This window comes from Urocampus carinirostris, chromosome 18 (assembly GCF_059441175.1).
Source record: "Urocampus carinirostris isolate Australia breed hairy pipefish chromosome 18, RoL_Ucar_1.0, whole genome shotgun sequence".
Lineage (NCBI taxonomy): Eukaryota > Metazoa > Chordata > Actinopteri > Syngnathiformes > Syngnathidae > Urocampus > Urocampus carinirostris.
In genome coordinates this window covers 13642578-13661564 of record NC_142366.1, presented here as the reverse complement: position 1 = coordinate 13661564, position 18987 = coordinate 13642578, and the positions used below count along the sequence as shown (strand labels likewise).

General features: G+C 42.0%; 1 protein-coding gene across 1 annotated transcript; it reads right to left on the bottom strand.

Annotated features, from left to right (window-relative positions):
* Positions 1 to 1329: 1329 nt before the first annotated feature.
* shisa2b (shisa family member 2b) lies at positions 1330 to 18161 on the bottom strand. Its single transcript, XM_088322321.1, has 2 exons — positions 17602 to 18161; positions 1330 to 2318 (listed from the first exon to the last, which is right to left on the bottom strand). Exons 1-2 carry the CDS (start codon positions 17891 to 17893, stop codon positions 1762 to 1764), a joined length of 849 nt encoding a protein of 282 aa, XP_088178447.1. The 5' UTR covers positions 17894 to 18161; the 3' UTR covers positions 1330 to 1761.
* Positions 18162 to 18987: the final 826 nt, after the last annotated feature.

Sequence of the window (18987 nt, the reverse complement as noted above, 5' to 3'; positions counted from 1 at the left end):
TCATTACAGCCAACATCTATATTGGGAGAGATTTGTCTCAAAAATATCTACACACGTATTGTTCGGATTTATATTATTCCGGGTACAGGAGAAGTTGTAAAATTGAAAGTCTCTGAAAATTGCTTGAATTTGACCATAGAAAAAAAGAGTACAAACCCTGTGTTAGGATGTGTATGTGGCAAAAGAGGCGCACCATGCTGACCTAAAAAAATTGATGCAAATGACCAAAGAATCAGATTTTTATCTGTAAAAGTGTGTTTCTTTTTTATTCTGTTGTCATCCTATAGAGCAGTGTTTTTCAACCATTGTGCTGGGCACTCTAGTGTGCCGTGAGACCTTGTCTAGTGTGCTGCTGGAATTTGCCCAATTATCTTTCCAAAAAATCAGGCCTTTATTCAGTATTTTTACCATCTTCAGACGAGGAACTGTAATATTCATCCATATCAGTAGGTGGCATTAGATTTTTATATACTTTTTATGTACGAATTATCTGCTCATGAGGTAGCACAGTACATTTAAGCACTTAATTTGTTTAACAAAGCGGTTTAAGATTAAACTGTTAGAAATAAAAACACAAATAAAGCTCATCATTCTTTTTTATTTTAAGTATTATTTTCTTCTTTTTGGGCAGCACGGCGGCGCAGTGGTTAGCGCGTGTGCGGCACAGTTCTAAGGTCTTGGGAACCTCCTGTGTGGGTTCAAATCCAGCTACCAGACTTCCTGTGCGGAGTTTGTATGTTCTCCCCGTGCTTGCGTGGGTTTCCTCCGGGCACTCCGGTTTCCTCCCACATTCCAAAGACATGCATTTCAGGTGGATTGGCCGGTCCAAATTGTCCCTAGGTGTGAATGAGCAAGCGAGTTGTCTGTCCCTGTGTGCACTGTGACTGGCTGGCAACCAGTTCAGGGTGTCCCCTGCCCACTGCCCGATGATTGCTGGGATGGGCTCCAGCACCCCCGCCACCCTACTGAGGATAAGCGGCGCAGCTAATGAGATGAGATGAGATGAGATTTTCTTCTTTTTATTGACTAATTACCTTCTCATGAGGTAGTACAGTGAAATATTTGACATAACTTCATTTTCAAACGGCCGGTGTGCCTCAGAACCTATTTATAAATAAAAGTGTACCTCGGTTCAAAAAGGGTTGAAAAACACTGCAAAAGAAGGTGCGCCAATTCTGAATGTATATTTAAAAACTCCAAAATGCTTTGGTAAAGGTATCCTTTGGTTTGACTTTTTGAGTAGAAGGGGTGTGCCAAAAGTTTTTTTTTTTTGTTTCCTTGTAATTTGATTGTGAAACTTATCAAACAAAATACAAAATCACCCAGAAAATGACATTTATTTAGTGATGAAAACTGGTGTGGCACCAACAACACACCCTGTTTTGGCTGCAGACCGACTGCACATTCCTGCATTTGGAAGGCGACGGGCGACTGCTTGTTTTTTCACCACGCGCACTCAACTGTGCAAGTGTTAAATCCAGTAACGCACCTCACGGGACTGAGGGGGCGCGCGGGAAGGGAGTGGGGGGTGTATTCTCTTCAAAATGCTGCTTCGCTGTCCATTGGGTGACACCGTCGCGTTCTCACACCGGGTTGGGGGAAAACATTCTGAAAAACGGTCCGAGTGCACCGCTTATTTTATTAGCGTTTGAATAGTCCACCGAGAGATGGCCTGCACACCTCTTAATCAGCAGCTAACACAAATTTGTCATGTTTGTCAAAGCCCCTGGGTGCACAAGGACCCCTCCCAGGTTAAACTTGTCACACTGTCACCGGGGGATACTTCTGGTCCCCGGTCACGCTCGTTCCTTGAGGGGGCGGACACGGGGTCTGGAGGGGTCTATACCCACCCTGGGTGGGGTCCATGAAGGTAGTGGGCACCGGGTGGGCATAGCCGATGTACTGGGGGTGCAAGAACTGCCCTTGGTGGGGCATGATCTGCGTGGCCTGCTGGCAGTTGAGGACGGAGAAGTTGGTAGGCATGTTGACAAAGACGCTGGCATCAGGGGGCAGGCAGCAGGAGGCCTGTGCCCGCACCATAGGAGCTGGGGCTGGCCTGGGGTTGGCAGGTGGGGCGGAGGAGCTGGAGGAGGTGGCGGTGCTGGACTGGCGCGACGAGGAGCCCCTGGAGGTGCCAGTGCTGGACATCATGGGGATGGTCTCCAGGAGGCGCCCCCCGCCGCCGCCTCCCGACGCCCCCGATGGTGGCTCTTGCTTCGGGCGCAGGCACCGGCAGCAGCACATGGCCACCACCGATCCCACCAAGACGAAAGCTACAAAGACGGAGCCCACGATGAGGAAGGGGACGTAGATGGGAACTGCGGAGGGGGAAAAAAAACAGTCAGTGAAAGAAGACAACATACTGTCTGTCCCGGCAGGTGAGCGCTGATTGGTTGAGACGAGTACACAAAACCCCGAAGTAAAGGGTGCCGGCGGAATTGCTTCCCAGGGAGTCTGAGACTCTCATTAGCACTTCTCCGCTTTGTTTTGATCTGTTCTAATCCTCGGGGCCCCGCTGCGTCCCCGACATGGGTCGCTCCTTGCAGTCGGGGGCCTGGGATGAGGGGGCTTATTTTTCCGAGTATTATGAGAACTAACTAAAGTCGTTAGTTACTTCACTGATGACTTGTTTGTCAAGTACTGTATTTATTCGTGTTTAATGCGCACTCGTTACGTTTTAAGAATTAAAATACATTTTGTTTCACTTTTTCTCAGCTCAAACTACTTTCCTTATTACGCCTTTTTTAACCCAAAAGGGAACTCAGTTGGGTGCGCGCATACATGAGGTTTTACATTACAGTATATGCGGTAGACTGCGGAGTCTCGAGCCAGAACCAGCAGGCTTAAGGACAGCTTCTTCCATCAGGCTGTCAGGACTCTCTACGCTCTTCCTGGCCTACCCCTTCCCGCCCCCATGCCTTTTGCCAAATCAACGCACAATTGCACTACTTGGAGTCCGGCTTGTACTTTGCACATTTCTTTACTCTAAATCTTATATTTTTTCTTCTATGCTTACTTTTTTTACCTAGTTGTTATTCGATGGAATCTGAGGAAGAAATTGTATCTGCGCGTACAGCATGCTTGTGCAATGATCGATAATTGAAAAAATGTCGCTGACCAAAATCGTAACACATTGAATGTAACGGGAATCGAACCTGGGTCGTGGTTTGAGAACGCCGAATCCTAACTACAACTACCAGTGATGTAGACAACATATGAAAATGCATTCGATTTGATCTCATTATCGCACTATATTTATTCACAGTACTTGAGACTAATGTTAAAGAATGGAGAAAAAGGAAAGTCGTACTGAGGGAAACGCAAAAAAGCACGACGAGGGTTACAACTATGTGGTGAATCTGATGATGAATCGGTCTTTGAGGGAGTTTTTTGATTTTTGGTCAGTGATCATTTCACAAACACAATAATATACTATAGTAAAACCAGGTGTAAGAAGGCGCACCCAAACCCTTTAAACAATTTCAAAATGTCTTCACAGTTGGCACAAATCCCTCGAGTAAAAGTAATTCAGGTATTTGTGTGTATGGAGGGGGGGGCATTCTTGAGCCAGCTATTCCTGGCGGTGTTTGCGGGCGCTTGGCTAGCGCTTCAAGCAAAGAAGGCATTCAGTGTCCGATGATTTAATGAAAATCAAAGAGGCAAAACCGTCTCGTCTGACTGACTTTATATACAAAAGAGCAATTGGCGGCTGAGGGGGACTGGAAGGAGCCGAGCCCCTTCGGACGGAGTGGGAAACCTCGCCAAGCTCTCGCTGATGATAAAATTGGTGGCTGGTTTCCAATAGAAAAGTCATGTTTTTCCATTCGGTGAAGTCAGGATTGTGTACTTTCTTGTTCTAATTTTATTGTATTTTTCCTTTTTGCAGAATATTAGCAAATATTACCCCCGTTTTGGGTAAAAAAAATTCTGTTTTTGTCATATTTTCCAAATAGTTTTCTCTAATATTTGTTGTTTTGTTGTTACCATTTTTTGTTAATATATTATTACAGCAGTATTATCTTTGATTCCCTCCTCGCAACACTTTTTTTCTCTAATTCTTTTTTCGTTGTTATCTGTTTTTGAATTTTGGTTATTTTTACCCTACTTTTTGGGATAACATTTTTTTCTACCATATTTGGGGGGTTTATTAATTATTTCTGTCATATTTGTGGGGTTTCTTTTTCTTTTAAGCACTTTTGGGGTTTTACTTATCTGGAAACCTCCTCCACTTTGTTATTTTTCACTGTCAGTAAGCGCACATGTTATGCTCGATTTGTTTTGGAGGGACCAGAACCCAATTAATATATGTTATTTACAAAATAAGAACTACAAACCAAAATGTCCACCCTGTCATGGTGAATCATTCACTGACCTAAAACCTTTTCATACCAAAATAGATCTTTTTACTTTGCTGGCTAGTTTGTGCCAGGATTTCCATTACTCATTCATTCGTTTTCTGCACCACTTATCCCAATTCCAGCTATCTTCAGGCAGTGGGCAGGGGACACCCTGAACTGGTTGCCAGCCAGATAAGTCACTCGCTCATTCACACCTAGGGACAATTTGGACCGGCCAATTAACCTGACATGCATGTTTTTGGGATGTGGGAGGAAACCGAAGTGCCCGGAGGAAACCCACGCAAGCACGGGGAGAACATGCAAACTCCACACAGTAAGGTTCGATCTCATGACCTCAGAACTGTGCCGCGGACGCGCTAACCACTGCGCCGCTGTGCTGCCCGATGTCCATCATATTCACATGAAATATTTCCATGAATAAAAAATGAACTCTGTTGTTCCTGTTTAATGTGCATATTTTACCAGTTGTTGCAACAATACACGAACTGTCCTACCAATGTTAACTTTTATTTATCGTGAAATTTGTATTTCTTTCACTCTGTGGAATCCCCACTTAAGTTGGCGTCATGTTTTTCTGACATCCTGCTGCAACGCTGTGCCATGTATCACTCGCCCAGACAACACAGTGCCCTCTAATGGTCAAATATCACACATTGAAGCTTTAAGTAATACAGACTAAAAGGTGATTTGAACCTTGACTCTATTTTTAAGGGTGCATTTACAAAATATCTCAATAAAAAGCAAAAAAAGATACTGTATTCCAGGGGGCTCCAACTCAAATTAAGTTGAGGGCCATTGAAGCTGGAGTCCATAAGAGGATGGGCTAAATGGGGTTTTCCACAAAACCAGCGCAGATAGAAAAAAAAAAATCAGCTGTTCTTAAAGGGACAGTGTATTTGTCCACTGGATGTCGCTGTAATGTGTGGTGCAACCAAAAATGAGTCCAAAAGGGACTAAAAACTACGGATACTTAAAGTGAGTAAAAAGCTCTGTATACTTTTTTAAATGAATAAAGAAATAGGAAACAAGAAAACGGGAACAAAAAGAAAAGTAGGTGAAAAGAAAGCAAAGAAGAAAATTGAGATAAAGAAAGAAAAAAGGGAAAAAAGAAAGGAATTAAAGAGAAAGACGAGTTTTACTTTTGGTCTTATTTCATGTTTTTTTTCTTCTTTTTTGTTTTTCTTTTTTGTCCTTTTTTGTATTCTTTTTTTCTTTTTATTTTGTTATTTCTCTTTTTTCAAAAGTAATAAGGTGTGTTTTGGCCACTTTGAGTCCCCGTATTTTGTCTTCTTCCGTTGTGCTTTTAGCACTCTTTTTCAGTGGCACGACAGAATACAGTGACATCTAGTGGGAAAATAATACACACTGTCCCTTTAACTTTCATATTAAGGCGGATACCTCTAACTGCTCTCCTGGAGGGCCGCAATTTGCCTCCGGGATGCACGTTTGAGACCCATGTTGAATTCTGTTAATGACCTGTTCATGCTTAATCGTTTCCAGTAGCAATCAAAACATCTCGGTATTGCATCACGAGCGTTTTGTTTTTTTCTCCCATTTTCTGTTGCTACGGGCGTGACGCTCAAGCCATCAGCTCCTATTTCCTTTTGTATGTTGCCCCCCTACCCTCCGTTTTTTTTCTCTCTCTCTCTATGTGCATCAAAAGCAGAAGGTATTAGCACAGATTCCGGCTTGCAGAGGGGGGGGGCATACGTGAGGTGTCAACTTCTAACGTATCTCACCCGACACCTTGCTGCCACTGAACAGGAACACTTTAGAACTCTGTTATGGCCACGCAAATAGGGACCATGTCCCCCGAGTGTTGGAGCACCCGAGGGACATGGTTCATTGCCTTTTTTTTCCTGCCTTTATATGGGCATCACCCCTCAACTGGTATTATCACCTTTGTTTAAAAAAAAAACTATTATTCAGATAGTAAAAGGACTGCAGTCATAATTAGCATTTTAACCAGTCACTGAAGACCTCCAAAGCGCTTCACAATGGACTTCGTACCCATTCATACACACTCACACACACTGATAGTGGAGTCTGCCATGCAAGGTCTGTTTATCAGGGGCATTAGGGGTTCAATGTCTTGCCTAAGAGTAGCTTGGTAACTCATGATAGGCCCATGTGCATGCTAGCATTAGCTGAATAGAAGGCACTTTAGTAGGGGAGCCTTCCTGTTATGGCCTACCTAAAACGAAACGCACGGTTGTTGCCGTGATCCATTATCCCCGTCGACTATTTCTGAGAGCAAGGGCTGGTAATGCACTTTTTGGGGGATTCCGCAATTTTGGGAGTTTTGCAAACTGAAGTGTGCCATTGTGGTGCACTAAAATGAACTGCATTCTTTGTGCTGCGATCCATTATCCCCAGTCTACTATTGCTTAGAGCACGGGCCGAGAGATTAATTCATGTCATGTATGATGTTTTGTTTTTGTTTTTTCAATCTTTTCTCCTAATATGAACAGCAGCCACGCACCCGTGATCCATTATCTACCATCCCACATTGCAGCGAGCAGGAAAGAGCAGAAGGCACTTTTGTCGTGGTTCTGGCCCGCTGAAAATTAAACTAACATACTAACTGTCTTCAAGCACATTAGATAAATGCCGTTGATTAATGTAGATGGCAAATGTTCGATTTGATTAGGCGTGCACGAAATAATTCAATGTCAAAATGTAATGTCAAAATTGTGGGTTGTTTTTGTTTCTGTCTTTTAACTGTCCTAAAAAGGTCAGTTAGCATATAAGCCCATTAGCTTCAACCCCGTTAGGTCGTTGACAAGTTCAGACGTCAAAATTCCGGTTTATTTATTGTGGCAGGAAATTATTGGATGTCAAAATATTAGGTTTTTGGGGGGGTTTGTGTTTCTAACTGTCTTATGAATGTAAGTTAACATGTTAGCACATTAGCTTCAACCCATTCACTGCCGTCGCCGATTTTAGATAACAAAAATCTAATTGAATTTAGCTGATGAGAAATTATTTTATGTCAAAACTTAAAGGGGGGTTATTTTGTTTTTCCATACTGTCCTAAAAACATCAGTTAGCATGTTAGCACATTAGCTTCGAATCTGTAAATCTGAACAGGGCCCAACTAACTGTCTAAAGAATCATGAGGGAGATAGGTATTCCATCCTCTTACACGTATATATATACACACACATACACACACATATATATATATATATATATATATATATATATATATATATATATATATATATACCGTACATTTTTGGGGGGTCATTTTCGTCCCTAGCTTTTGTCCCCCACCTGTCGCCAGCCTACTCTTGGGACCGCTTGAAGACGTTCGTTCCCCCCCCCCCCATCTACCGAACCACATGTTTCCCGGCGTCGGATCACATTAATAACGTCCTGCCTGTTAGTCATCAAAGGCGCTCTGTGTATTCCTTGCCTTGAGTGATTAATGGCCTGTAAAGCGTAGGAAAATGGATAAAATGCAAGCGGGCCTTGTTTGAGGTAAGCGAGGGCGGTTGGAGGAGAGGGTTTTCTTTTGGGGAAGGGGCCAAAAATGTAAGAATGGCCGCTGGCCAACGGATGAAATGTATACGGCAGTTCCTGTGGTGAGCACAAACGAGGGTTAGATACAGTTCTGGACATCCAAGACGCTCTTCATTTTCTTTGTATTTAAGTCGCTACTTATGTAAAATGTCCACCCTGTCATAATGACAAAAACAAAAAAAACTATTGAACAACACGTCAGCTTGTCTGCAGAAAAACCCTTGAAAATGAAATACATTACCAGTGCCACTTTGTCATGACAGATTCTCAACTGATAATAACACAACAATCAATGAATATAGTGTTTTCAAAAGGTTTAACATCTGTTGAATTTATCATGACAGGGTGGACATTTTCGGCTTTGTGTTAGCATGTTGTTCCTAACTGTACCATCAATACATCGGGGTTAATATCTCTTGGTTTTATTACAAAAGAGTGGACATTTTGGGCAATTTTTAGCTAGTGTGGGTTTGTTTACCTGACACATGTCATCAAGCTAACTTTACTATCAAAAGGTTTGACGTCTGTTGTTTTCCATTATGACCGGTTGGATATTTTAGGGCAATTATAAAAGGCTGGACATGATTCAGTACATGATTTGATAAACTGTAGCAATGCTGATAAGCAAACAAATGCGACTTTCTGAGAGTTTATTTCAAAATCAGAATTATAGGATGGATTTCTATGTTAGATCTTACTCGGTTAAGTGTTAATATTAGTTAAGCTCTGGTCTTTGAAACAACAGTCTGTGGGTGGGAATGTGCAGACATTTTGGCTAATATTAGCTTGCAGATGACCATATGGACCTGGGATAAGTTACTAAGCTTGCTATTATTGAAATAAATTGTGTTTTCAGGTGTAATTATCTGTGGAGAGTATGTTATGACAGGATTGAAATTATGTAAGCATACTTTTTCAAAATTGCAGAAGAAATATAGCTCTTTAGTGTTACCTGTGGTGTTCCGCAGGGTTTAGTGCTTGGCCCCCTTCTTTTCAGCATTTACATGCTTCCATTAGGTGATATTATTCGCAAGTATAATATCAGTTTCCACTGCTACGCAGATGACACTCAACTATATCTTCCGTTAGAGAAATCTGCCACACTAAATTGTGGAAATTTGGAGGCCTGCCTTACTGAGATAAAGGAGTGGATGTCACTCAATTTCTTGCGTCTTAACTCTGAAAAGACCGAAATGTTAGTTATTGGTCCCAGACATGGGACCAAGTCACACATGTGCAAGTCTCAAGTAAGTCTCAAGTCTTCACCTTCAAGTCCCAAGTAAGTCCCAAGTATTTTTTTCTTGGGCAAGTCAAGTCACAAGTCAAGTCCCGAGTCTTAGATTGCCAAGTCCAAGTCAAGTCACAAGTCATAAAAACAGCGACTCGAGTCGACTCGAGTCCAAGTCACTAAGTCTCAAGTCCCCATGTCTGATTGGTCCATCTAAATGCCACGACTTATTCTCAAAAACTGCTGTGAACATTGACAAATGTCACATCGCACAGAATGACTCAGTTAAAAATTTAGGCGTCATATTTGACCTCGATCTGTCCTTTCAAACACATGTGAAGAAAATTACTAAAACCGCTTTCTTCCATCTTCGCAACATTGCTAAAATTCGTCCTATACTGTCTCAGTCGGATGCGGAGATTATAATTCAGGCGTTTGTTACCTCCCGTCTCGATTACTGTAATGCACTACTCTCCGGTCTCCCGAAGTCCAGAATCAAGAGTCTTCAGCTGGTACAAAATGCCGCAGCGAGGCTTTTTACTAGGACAAAAAAGTCAGATCACATCACGCCGATTTTAGCTAACCTGCATTGGCTCCCTGTTAGCCTAAGATGTGATTTCAAGGTTCTCTTAGTATTATACAAAATCATACATGGACTTGCTCCCTCATATCTTTCAGATCTGATTTCCCCCTATGTTCCGGTCCGAAGCCTTCGTTCTGAGAGCGCCGGTCTTCTGGTGATCCCAAGAGCCAAGAAGTGTTCCGCTGGTTCGAGAGCGTTCTCCATCCGGGCACCGGTGCTGTGCAATGCTCTTCCTCCTGAGATACGATCTGCAACCTCAGTGGAAATGTTTAAATCTAAGCTTACTCACTTCTACGCTATAGCATATGAATAACCTATACTTTTCGTGGACAATATCTCTGTATTATTTGTGATTGCAACATCCTTTGCTGTCTGGTAATCCTGGAAGGGGGATACCACATGTGCAGTCCCTTCTCAAGGTTTCTTCATTTTCCTCATGTTGAGTTTTTTTGAGTTTTTCCTTGGCCTCATGTTGGTTCCAGATCAGAGGATGGTGTAATAATAGTCTGAAAAAAATAGTCTGTGTAATAACCTGTGAAGCCCTTTGAGACTCTTTGTGATTAAGGGCTATACAAATAAAAATGACTTGACTTGACTTGATATAAGTCTACCCTGTCATCACAAGTTCCCAACTTATATTAACACAATTTTATGCAACAAAATTCACACTATATGTCAGAACTAGAACTAATGGTAGACCCAATCGCATAACGTTTCACACAAAAGATTCGAGGAAACAAACATCAGCGAAGCAAGCCGCTCACGGGAAGCAAGCCGCTCACGGGATCGAAGCGTGCTCGGAATGCGTAAGTGGATGTCCCGGAGCGGGAGATCGTACCGTGGTCAAACAGGAAAAAACGTGTCGATAGCCGGAGCGGGCAATCAGAGCGTGATTGGTGGTCAAAAATGGGTCGTAGCCGGAGACAAACGGGGAATCGGGAACAGAGGAGTGGGATACGGGTGAAAAAAACGAGACCGACGGGAGTCAAAGTGCTTGCCTTGTGTAACAGAGGTTCGCTGACGGACTGACCACAGGCGGGTGAAAGGACTGAGCTTAAATAGGACGGGGAACCAGGTAACCAGCAGCAGCTGGCGCCAAACGAGCAGGCACAGGTGAGTGTAATGAGTAATCATGACTCTATATTTATTGAGATAGTAGCTAAGTTAAGTACATGCTAATAATAGCAAACATTTTATTTTCACTTCCCCCCACAGACCCTAACCAATACGAACTGTTAATTGGGTAAGATCTACACAATATAGATGTTTAGTTCAATAACCTGTATCAGGTTAATAAACCAATGACATGGTAACATTAGCCCAAAATGGCCATCCTGTCATGTCAAAAATGAACTGGTGTTAAGCCTTTGGAGTATTATTTTTTGATTTTGAAAGTACAGATAAAAACCCATGACATGCTAGCATTCACCAATAACAATAATGTCTACCCCGTTATCGTTAACCCTGTTATCATTTATTTAAGGACTAAACCCAAAATAATATTTTTTAATCATGATATATGATCAAACCAATTATGTCCATCCTGTCATGGTATTAATGAAATCTTTTTTCTTTGGAATTGTTGCCAGGATGTCTTAAACATTGGTGAAAATTTTCCACCCTGTCATTGTCATGTTGAAGAGGATCTACAGAGCAGAAGTAAATGGAAGGAGACTAAGAGGAAGGCCGCAATTGACGTGGATGAATGGTGTTATGATTGCACTGAAAGAAAGAGATCTAAATGTAGTGGAAGCAAGAGCTCTTGTTGGTGATAGGAATGAGTGGAGAGGTGTTGTAAAAGGATAGTGGGATGTTTGGACGCGTTCTAAGGGATGGGCAGGGCACTTGTATGATGCGGCAGGGGTAAACAAGTGAAAGCTGTCGGGCCCGGCTGTTGAACACCCTGACCCGAGTGACATGGCCGCTTTCCTATGTCCCGTTTCATATGGAGGGACGAAAGCATAACCAACTTAGGTGCCGAGGTGCCTAACTTTATATGGGTGTTTAGGCATGGGGGTTGCCATGGTCCAAATAATTTTTGTTTGTGTTTTTTGCTATTTTTTCCCATTATTATTTCCCTTGTTATTTATGTGTTTGTCTTGCTGTCAGTCACCCCTCTTGAGGGATATGACCAGGATAGATAGATAGATAGATAGATAGATAGATAGATAGATAGATAGATAGATAGATAGATAGATAGATAGATAGATAGATAGATAGATAGATAGATAGATAGATAGATAGATAGATAGATAGATAGATAGATAGATAGATAGATAGATAGATAGATAGATAGATAGATAGATAGATAGATAGATAGATAGATAGTCATTGTTATGTTTAGCGTGCGTATTTTACCAGTTGTTGCAAAGTATGTAGCTTATTAATGGACTATTTAAGTGATAAAAAAACCCAAAGGTGATTTGAACCCGGACTCTATTTTTAAGGGCCAATTGGGAGCTTCACATAGCTGCCCCCACGCACGAACACGCACCCCTGCCGTCTGTCGTGCAGCTGTTGCTGCCAACCTGCAGACAGCTGACCCTCCTCCCGAGGAGAGCGCGCCGCAAAACCGTGTAATCGTGCCTAATCAGATCGGAATACATGGAGAATGATGTATTTTCAAACAGATGGTTTGGAAAATGTTGAGGTGCATTGTTTTCACATGGTTGTAATGTACTACTTTCCTATGTGATGCAAGAGGTAGTTTTCAATTGTTTGAAGGTGGGCCAACGTTGATGAGATGCTCAATGAGAGGTTACAGTGGCTTGCGAAACTATTTGGCCCCCTTGAACGTTGTGAGCTTTTGCCACATTTCAGACTTCAAACATAAAGATATAAAACTGTAATTTCTTGTGAAGCATCAACAATTAGTGGGACACAATCATGAAGTGGAACACTCTTTATTGGATATTTTAAACTTTTTTAACAAATAAAAAACGAAAAAGTGGGTGTGCTAAATTATTCAGCCTCTATACTTTCAGTGCAGCAAACTCTGTCCAGAAGTTCAGTGAGGATGATTCAAGGTTGATCTAAATGACTAACGATAATAAATGGAATCCACCTGTATGTAATCAAGTCTCTGTATACATGCACCCGCACTGTGATCGTCTCAGAGGTCTGTTTAAAGCGCAGAGAGCATCATGAAGAACGAGGAACACACCAGGCAGGTCAGAGATGCTGTTGCGGAGAAGTTTAAAGCTGGATTTGGATACAAAAAGATTTCCCAAGCTTTAAACATCCCAAGGAGCACTGTGCAAGCAATAATATTGAAATAGAAGGAGTATCAGTGTCACTGCAAATCTACCAAGCTCGGGCCGTCCCCCTAAACTTTCAGCTCATACAAGTAGAAAAATGATCAGAGATGCAGCCAAGAGGCCCATGATCACTCTGGATGAACTGCAGAGGTCTTCAGCTGAGGTGGGGGGATCTGTCTATAGGACAACAATCAGTCGTATACTGCACAAATCTGGCCTTCATGGAAGAGTGCCAGGAAGGAAGCCATCTCTTAAAGATATCCATAAAACGTGTCGTTTAAAGTTTGCCACAAGCCACCTGGGAGACATGCCAAACATGTGGAAGAAGGTGCTCTGGTCAAATGAGACCAAAATCGAACTTTTTGGCAACAATCCAAGACGTTATGTTTGGCGCAAAAGCAGCACAGCTCATCACCCTCAACACACCATCCCCACAGTCAAACATAGTGGTGGCAGCATCATGGTATGGGCCTGCTTTTCTTCAGCAGGGACTGGGAAGATGATTAAAATTGATGGGAAGATAGATGGAGCCAAATACAGGACCAGTCTGGAAGAAAACCTGATGGAGTCTACAAAAGACCTGAGACTGGGACGGAGATTTGTCTTCCAACAAGACAATGATCCAAATCATAAAGCAAAAGCTACAATGGAATGGTTCACCAAAAAACATATCAAGGTGTTAGAATGGCCAAGTCAAAGTCCAGACCTCCATCCAATTGTGAATCTGTGGAAAGAACTGAAAACTGTTTCTTGATGTGCAAAACTCACAGAGACATACTGCAAGCGACTTGCAGCTGTAATCGCTGCAAAAGGTGGCGCTACAAAGTATTAACTCAATGGGGCTGAATAATTTTGCACACCTACGTTTTTTATTTGTTAAAAAAGTTTAAAATATCCAATAAAGTGTGTTCCACTTCATGATTGTGTCCCACTTATTGTTGATGCTTCACAATAAATTACAGTTTTATATCTTTATGTTTGAAGTCTGAAATGTGGCAAAAGCTCACAAAGTTCAAGTGGGCCAAATAGTTTCACAAGCCACTGTACAGTATACGGTTTGGTGGTGCACCAACTTTAATCCTGCTATTTCAGTTTTAATGGTATCCACTTTCTTGCTATGTGATTCTCATGGGTCCACTCGAACGCAACTGATGTGTTGGGAGTCCTTAGGTGACCAAACCGCCCAGTTTCGACCCCAAATGCCGAGCACCAAGCAGAGAGGCAATCCGTACCAATGTTGTAAGTCTTAGGTATGACCTGGCTGAGGTTTGAACCAGCAACATCCCAGTCTCGGGGCAGCTTCCCTACCCACAAGGCCACCGAGCTGGGGTGTGCGAATAGAAAACACTTTTAAAGAGCGCCTATTCGAACTAAGGGCAACAAACAGTAATCAACACAGCCCAAAAGGATCATCGGCTGCTCACTGTCCCGTCTGGAAGACATTGCTGGCTTACGATAGTGCAGCAGAGCCATTAACATTATAAAAGATAATTCATACCCTGGCCACAGCCTCTTTGACCTGTTGCCCTCTGGTAGGGGCCACAGGTTCCTCAAAACTAGGACAAACAGGCTCAAAGATAGATTCCTCACAGGGCCATCACAACCCTAAATGAACACACAAAACTGTGGAAACATATCTTGCGACAGTCTAATATATATATATATATATATATATATATATATATATATATATATATATATATATATATATATATATATATATATATATATATACTGGACTGTCTCAGAAAATTAGAATATTGTGATAAAGTTCTTTATTTTCTGTAATGCAATTAAAAAAACAAAAATGTCATACATTCTGGATTCATTACACATCAACTGAACTATTTCAAGCCTTTTATTATTTTAATATTGCTGAATTTGGCTTACAGCTTAAGAAAACTCAAAAATCCTATCTCAAAATATTAGAATATCATGAAAAAGTATACAAGTAGGCTATTCAACTAATCACCCGAATCATCTAATTAACTCGAAACACCTTGCGAGGTTTCCTGAGCCTTAAAAACACTCAGCTTGGTTCAGTAAACTAAATCACAAGTATGGGGAAGACTGCTGATCTGACTGCTGTCCAGAGGACCACCATTGATACCCTCCATCAGGAGGGTAAGACACAAAAAGAAATTTCTCAAAGAGCAGGCTGTTCACAGAGTGCAGTTTCAAAGCATATCCACAAAAAGTCTGTTGGAAGGGAAAAATGTGGCCGGAAACGCTGCACAACCAAGAGAGATGACCGCAGCCTTAACAAAATTGTGAAGAAGAGCCGCTTCCAGAATTTGGGGGAGCTTCAAAGACAGTGGGCTGAAGCTGGAGTCCAGGTATCAAAAGCCACAGTTCACAGACGTGTCCGGGAAATGGGCTACAACAGCCGTATTCCCATGGTCAAGCCACTTCTGAACTCAACGGAAGAAGCGTCTGACTTGGGCTATGGAGAAGAAGCACTGGACAGTTGCAGAGTGGTCCAAAGTCCTCTGTTCAGACGAAAGCAAGTTTTGCATTTCATTTGGAAGTCAAGGCGCCAGACTCTGGAGAAAGGCTGGAGAAAAGCAAAATCCAAGTTGCTTGAAATCCAGTGTGAAGTTCTCACAGTCAGCAATGGTTTGGGGAGCCATGTCAGCTGCTGGTGTTGGTCCACTGTGTTTCATCAAGTCCAGAGTAAATGCAACTGTGTACCAAGAGATTTTAGAGCACTACATGCTTCCATCTGCTGAAAAGCTCTATGGAGATGAGGATTTCATTTTCCAGCATGATCTGGCACCTGCCCACAGTGCCAAAACCACCAGTAACTGGTGCACTGACCATGGCATCACTGTCCTTGATTGGCCTGCTAATTCCCCTGACCTGAACCCCATTGAGAATTTGTGGGGTATAGTTAAGAAGAAGATGAAAGACACCAGACCTACAAATGCAAATGAGCTGAAGGCCGCTATCGAAGCATCCTGGGCATCAATAACACCTCAGCAATGCCACAGGCTGATTGCCTCCACGCCACGCTGGATTGATGCAGTCATCCGTGCAAAAGGATTCCCAACCAAGTACTGAGTGCATCGATTGACATTTTCAAATGTTTGATTTAGTTTTGCTGTTATAAAATTATTTTTTTACTTGGTCTGAGGAAGTATTCTAATATTTTGAGATAGGATTTTTGAGTTTTTTTCAGCTGTAAGCCAAAATCAGCAATATTCAAATAATAAAAGGCTTGAAACAGTTCAGTTGATGTGTAATGAATCCAGAATGTATGACATTTTTGTTTTTTTAATTGCATTACAGAAAATAAAGAACTTTATCACAATATTCTAATTTTCTGAGACAGTCCAGTATATATATATATAGGGCAGCACGGCGGCGTAGTGGTTACCACATGTGCGACACAGTACTGAGGTCGTGAGAACAAACCTCCTGTGTGGAGTTTGCATGTTCTCCCTGTGCTTGCGTGGGTTTCCTCCAGGCACTCCGGTTTCCTCCCACACTCCGAAAACATGCATGTCAGGTTAATTGGCCGGTCCAAATTATCCCTAGGTGTGACTGAGCAAGCGAATTGTGTGTCCCTGTGTGCCCTGCGGCCGGCTGGCGACCGGTTCAGGGTGTCCCCTGCCCACTGCCCGAAGATGGCTGGGATGGGCTCCAGTACCCCCGCGACCCTACTGAGGATAAGCGGTGCAGATAATTGATGGATATCTTTATATATATATCTATATATGTATATATATATATATATATATATATATATATATATATATATATATATATATATATATATATATATATATATATATATATATATATATATATATATATATATATATATATATATATATATATATATATATATATGTGTGTGTGTGTGTGTTTGTGTAAATGGTCTGCATTTATATAGCGCTTATTAGGTGAATGAAGACCTCCCAAAGCCCTTTACAATGTGCTTAACACTAACCCATTCACACACACTCACATACCAATAGCAGCATCCATTAGCAATGCAAGGCAACTTCTTGCTTCTCGGGGGACATTGGGGATATATATATATATATATATATATATATATATATATATATATATATATATATATATATATATATATATATATATATATATATAAACTTTGTGATTTAGTTTTTTTATTGTCATTTCACTTGTTTTCATTGCAATGCAACATTCTTCAATGCATTATTATGTTAACTTAGACCAGTTTTTCAAAAAACTATGTTGTAATATTATTCTTTGGGGCCTATTGATCCTGATAGTCTTTTATCTCTTCTCTCTTCAAAGTATCTACATTACATGTTTTACTCCGGAGTGCCATGTCTAATCTCGTCGCACACAATGTTTTACAACGTTGATATCAATGAAAATAAAGACCATTCTTATTCTGTTAGGCTTTTTGGAGTGCCTTATTTGGGTTCTGTGGTGTAGTTTTTTGTAGTATTGTCGGGATATTTTTGAGAGTGCGCGAGGGACAATTTTTTTTAAACATGTAAAAAGCCCCTCTTTACTTTTTAGAGTGCATCTTCAGTGTTTTAGGGTGTTTAGAGGTGCTTGGCGGCACACCCAAAGAAAGTTACTTTCTAACAGTTTCCCCGGAATAATTTCCCCCCGGAACGACTTTAAAACCCTGAGTGCGCAGCCTCGTACCTGCGCCGGAGTCCTTGGTCTCCTTGCCCTCGGTCCCTGGTTCCAGGACCCGCCTGTCGTTGTCACAGCTTCCCTGGTCCAACCTTGCGTCCACACTGGAGCAGCAGTAGCGCAATTCACATTTCCCGCAGCAAATGATTGCATCCACGCCATCGATCTTCTCCGGGCACTGGAAACCTTCCTTCCAGGCGCCCTGGGCGTCGTGCCAACCGTGACAATACTCCCCGTTGGCCTCTACGTCCACGGTAGCCTGCAGGAGAAGAACCAGGACAAGGTTCGCGGCGGCCCACATGCTGCGGGCGCCCGTGGGAATTTCGAGAAGGTGTTTCGCGCGACTTGGGCGCTGGCATTTGTTTGCGAATTCCCGTGCGTAATTGCGCCTCCCACCCCTGGAAAAAGAACAATTCCACGAGGTTATCCTCTTAATATGAGTCTCATGGGGTGAGTTTTCTGGAGTCACACGTGTTTATTCCAAGTGGTGAAAAAGTCCAGAGAAGTCCCCAAAGTTCGTGCGCTCCTGTGGTGAGATGATCCGGATTTAGTGGAGCGCTTCTTCTCGTGGTCCGGACTAGAAAAGCGCATGTGAAGTAGTAATGTGTCGTTCACGAACAAAACGGCTCCAACAACCGACTCCCTCTCTTCCTATCGCTCTTTTTCTTCCTCTCTCTTTCTTATTCTCTCTTACGCTCTCCTTTGTCTTTTCCCTTTTTTCCCCAGATCTCTTTCTATCTTTCTTGTGCTCTCTTTCCTTACTCTTCTTTCCTACACTCGTTCTCTCTCCCTCCCTCTCTTTCTTTTGCTTTCTCTCTCTCTCTCTCTCTCTCTCTCTCTCTCTCTCTCTCTCTCTCTCTCTCTCTCTCGAAGGCACTCGTGACTGCTCATTATGAATGGCGTCATCGCTGTGTTGTCTGCTTAATATAAACAATTATAAGGTTTAAATGAGGAAAAGTTCACTGTATACTGAAACAACAAAGGCTATTATAACATGGTAGCATGATACATTTTCAATTAAATAATTTGATGCATAATGTTTCGTTGGTATTGGTAATACAGAGATCCCGGAGTGTCACACTTTCATAAAAGCCCCCAAAGGGTTAAACTTACCTCGAGATGACGTTTTTACTGACCCGGAGTATACCACCATAACAAAAAAACAATTATAGATCTACAAATAATGACACACAACACGTTGAATTAATGGTTTTATTGTCATTATATAAAACTAAAACGAAATTGGAGGGCTTCTCCTTTCAATGTAAGAAAGCAATTTAAAGAGCGGCTGGCTAGCTGCTTGCTAGCATCGGGTGTTCTTGGATGGAGACCGATCTTCGCGAATATTAAAATAACACGGCCCCAAATTCATTGGTTTCCCACGAGTTGTGGCTC

Excerpts from the sequence above, each read along its gene's own strand:
- shisa2b (XM_088322321.1), bottom strand. The coding sequence starts at position 17,893 with ATGTGGGCCGCCGCGAACCTTGTCCTGGTTCTTCTCCTGCAGGCTACC. Across the intron at positions 2,319-17,601 it reads GACCAAGGACTCCGGCGCAG|TTCCCATCTACGTCCCCTTC; the intron begins GTACGAGGCTGC and ends CCCCCTCCGCAG.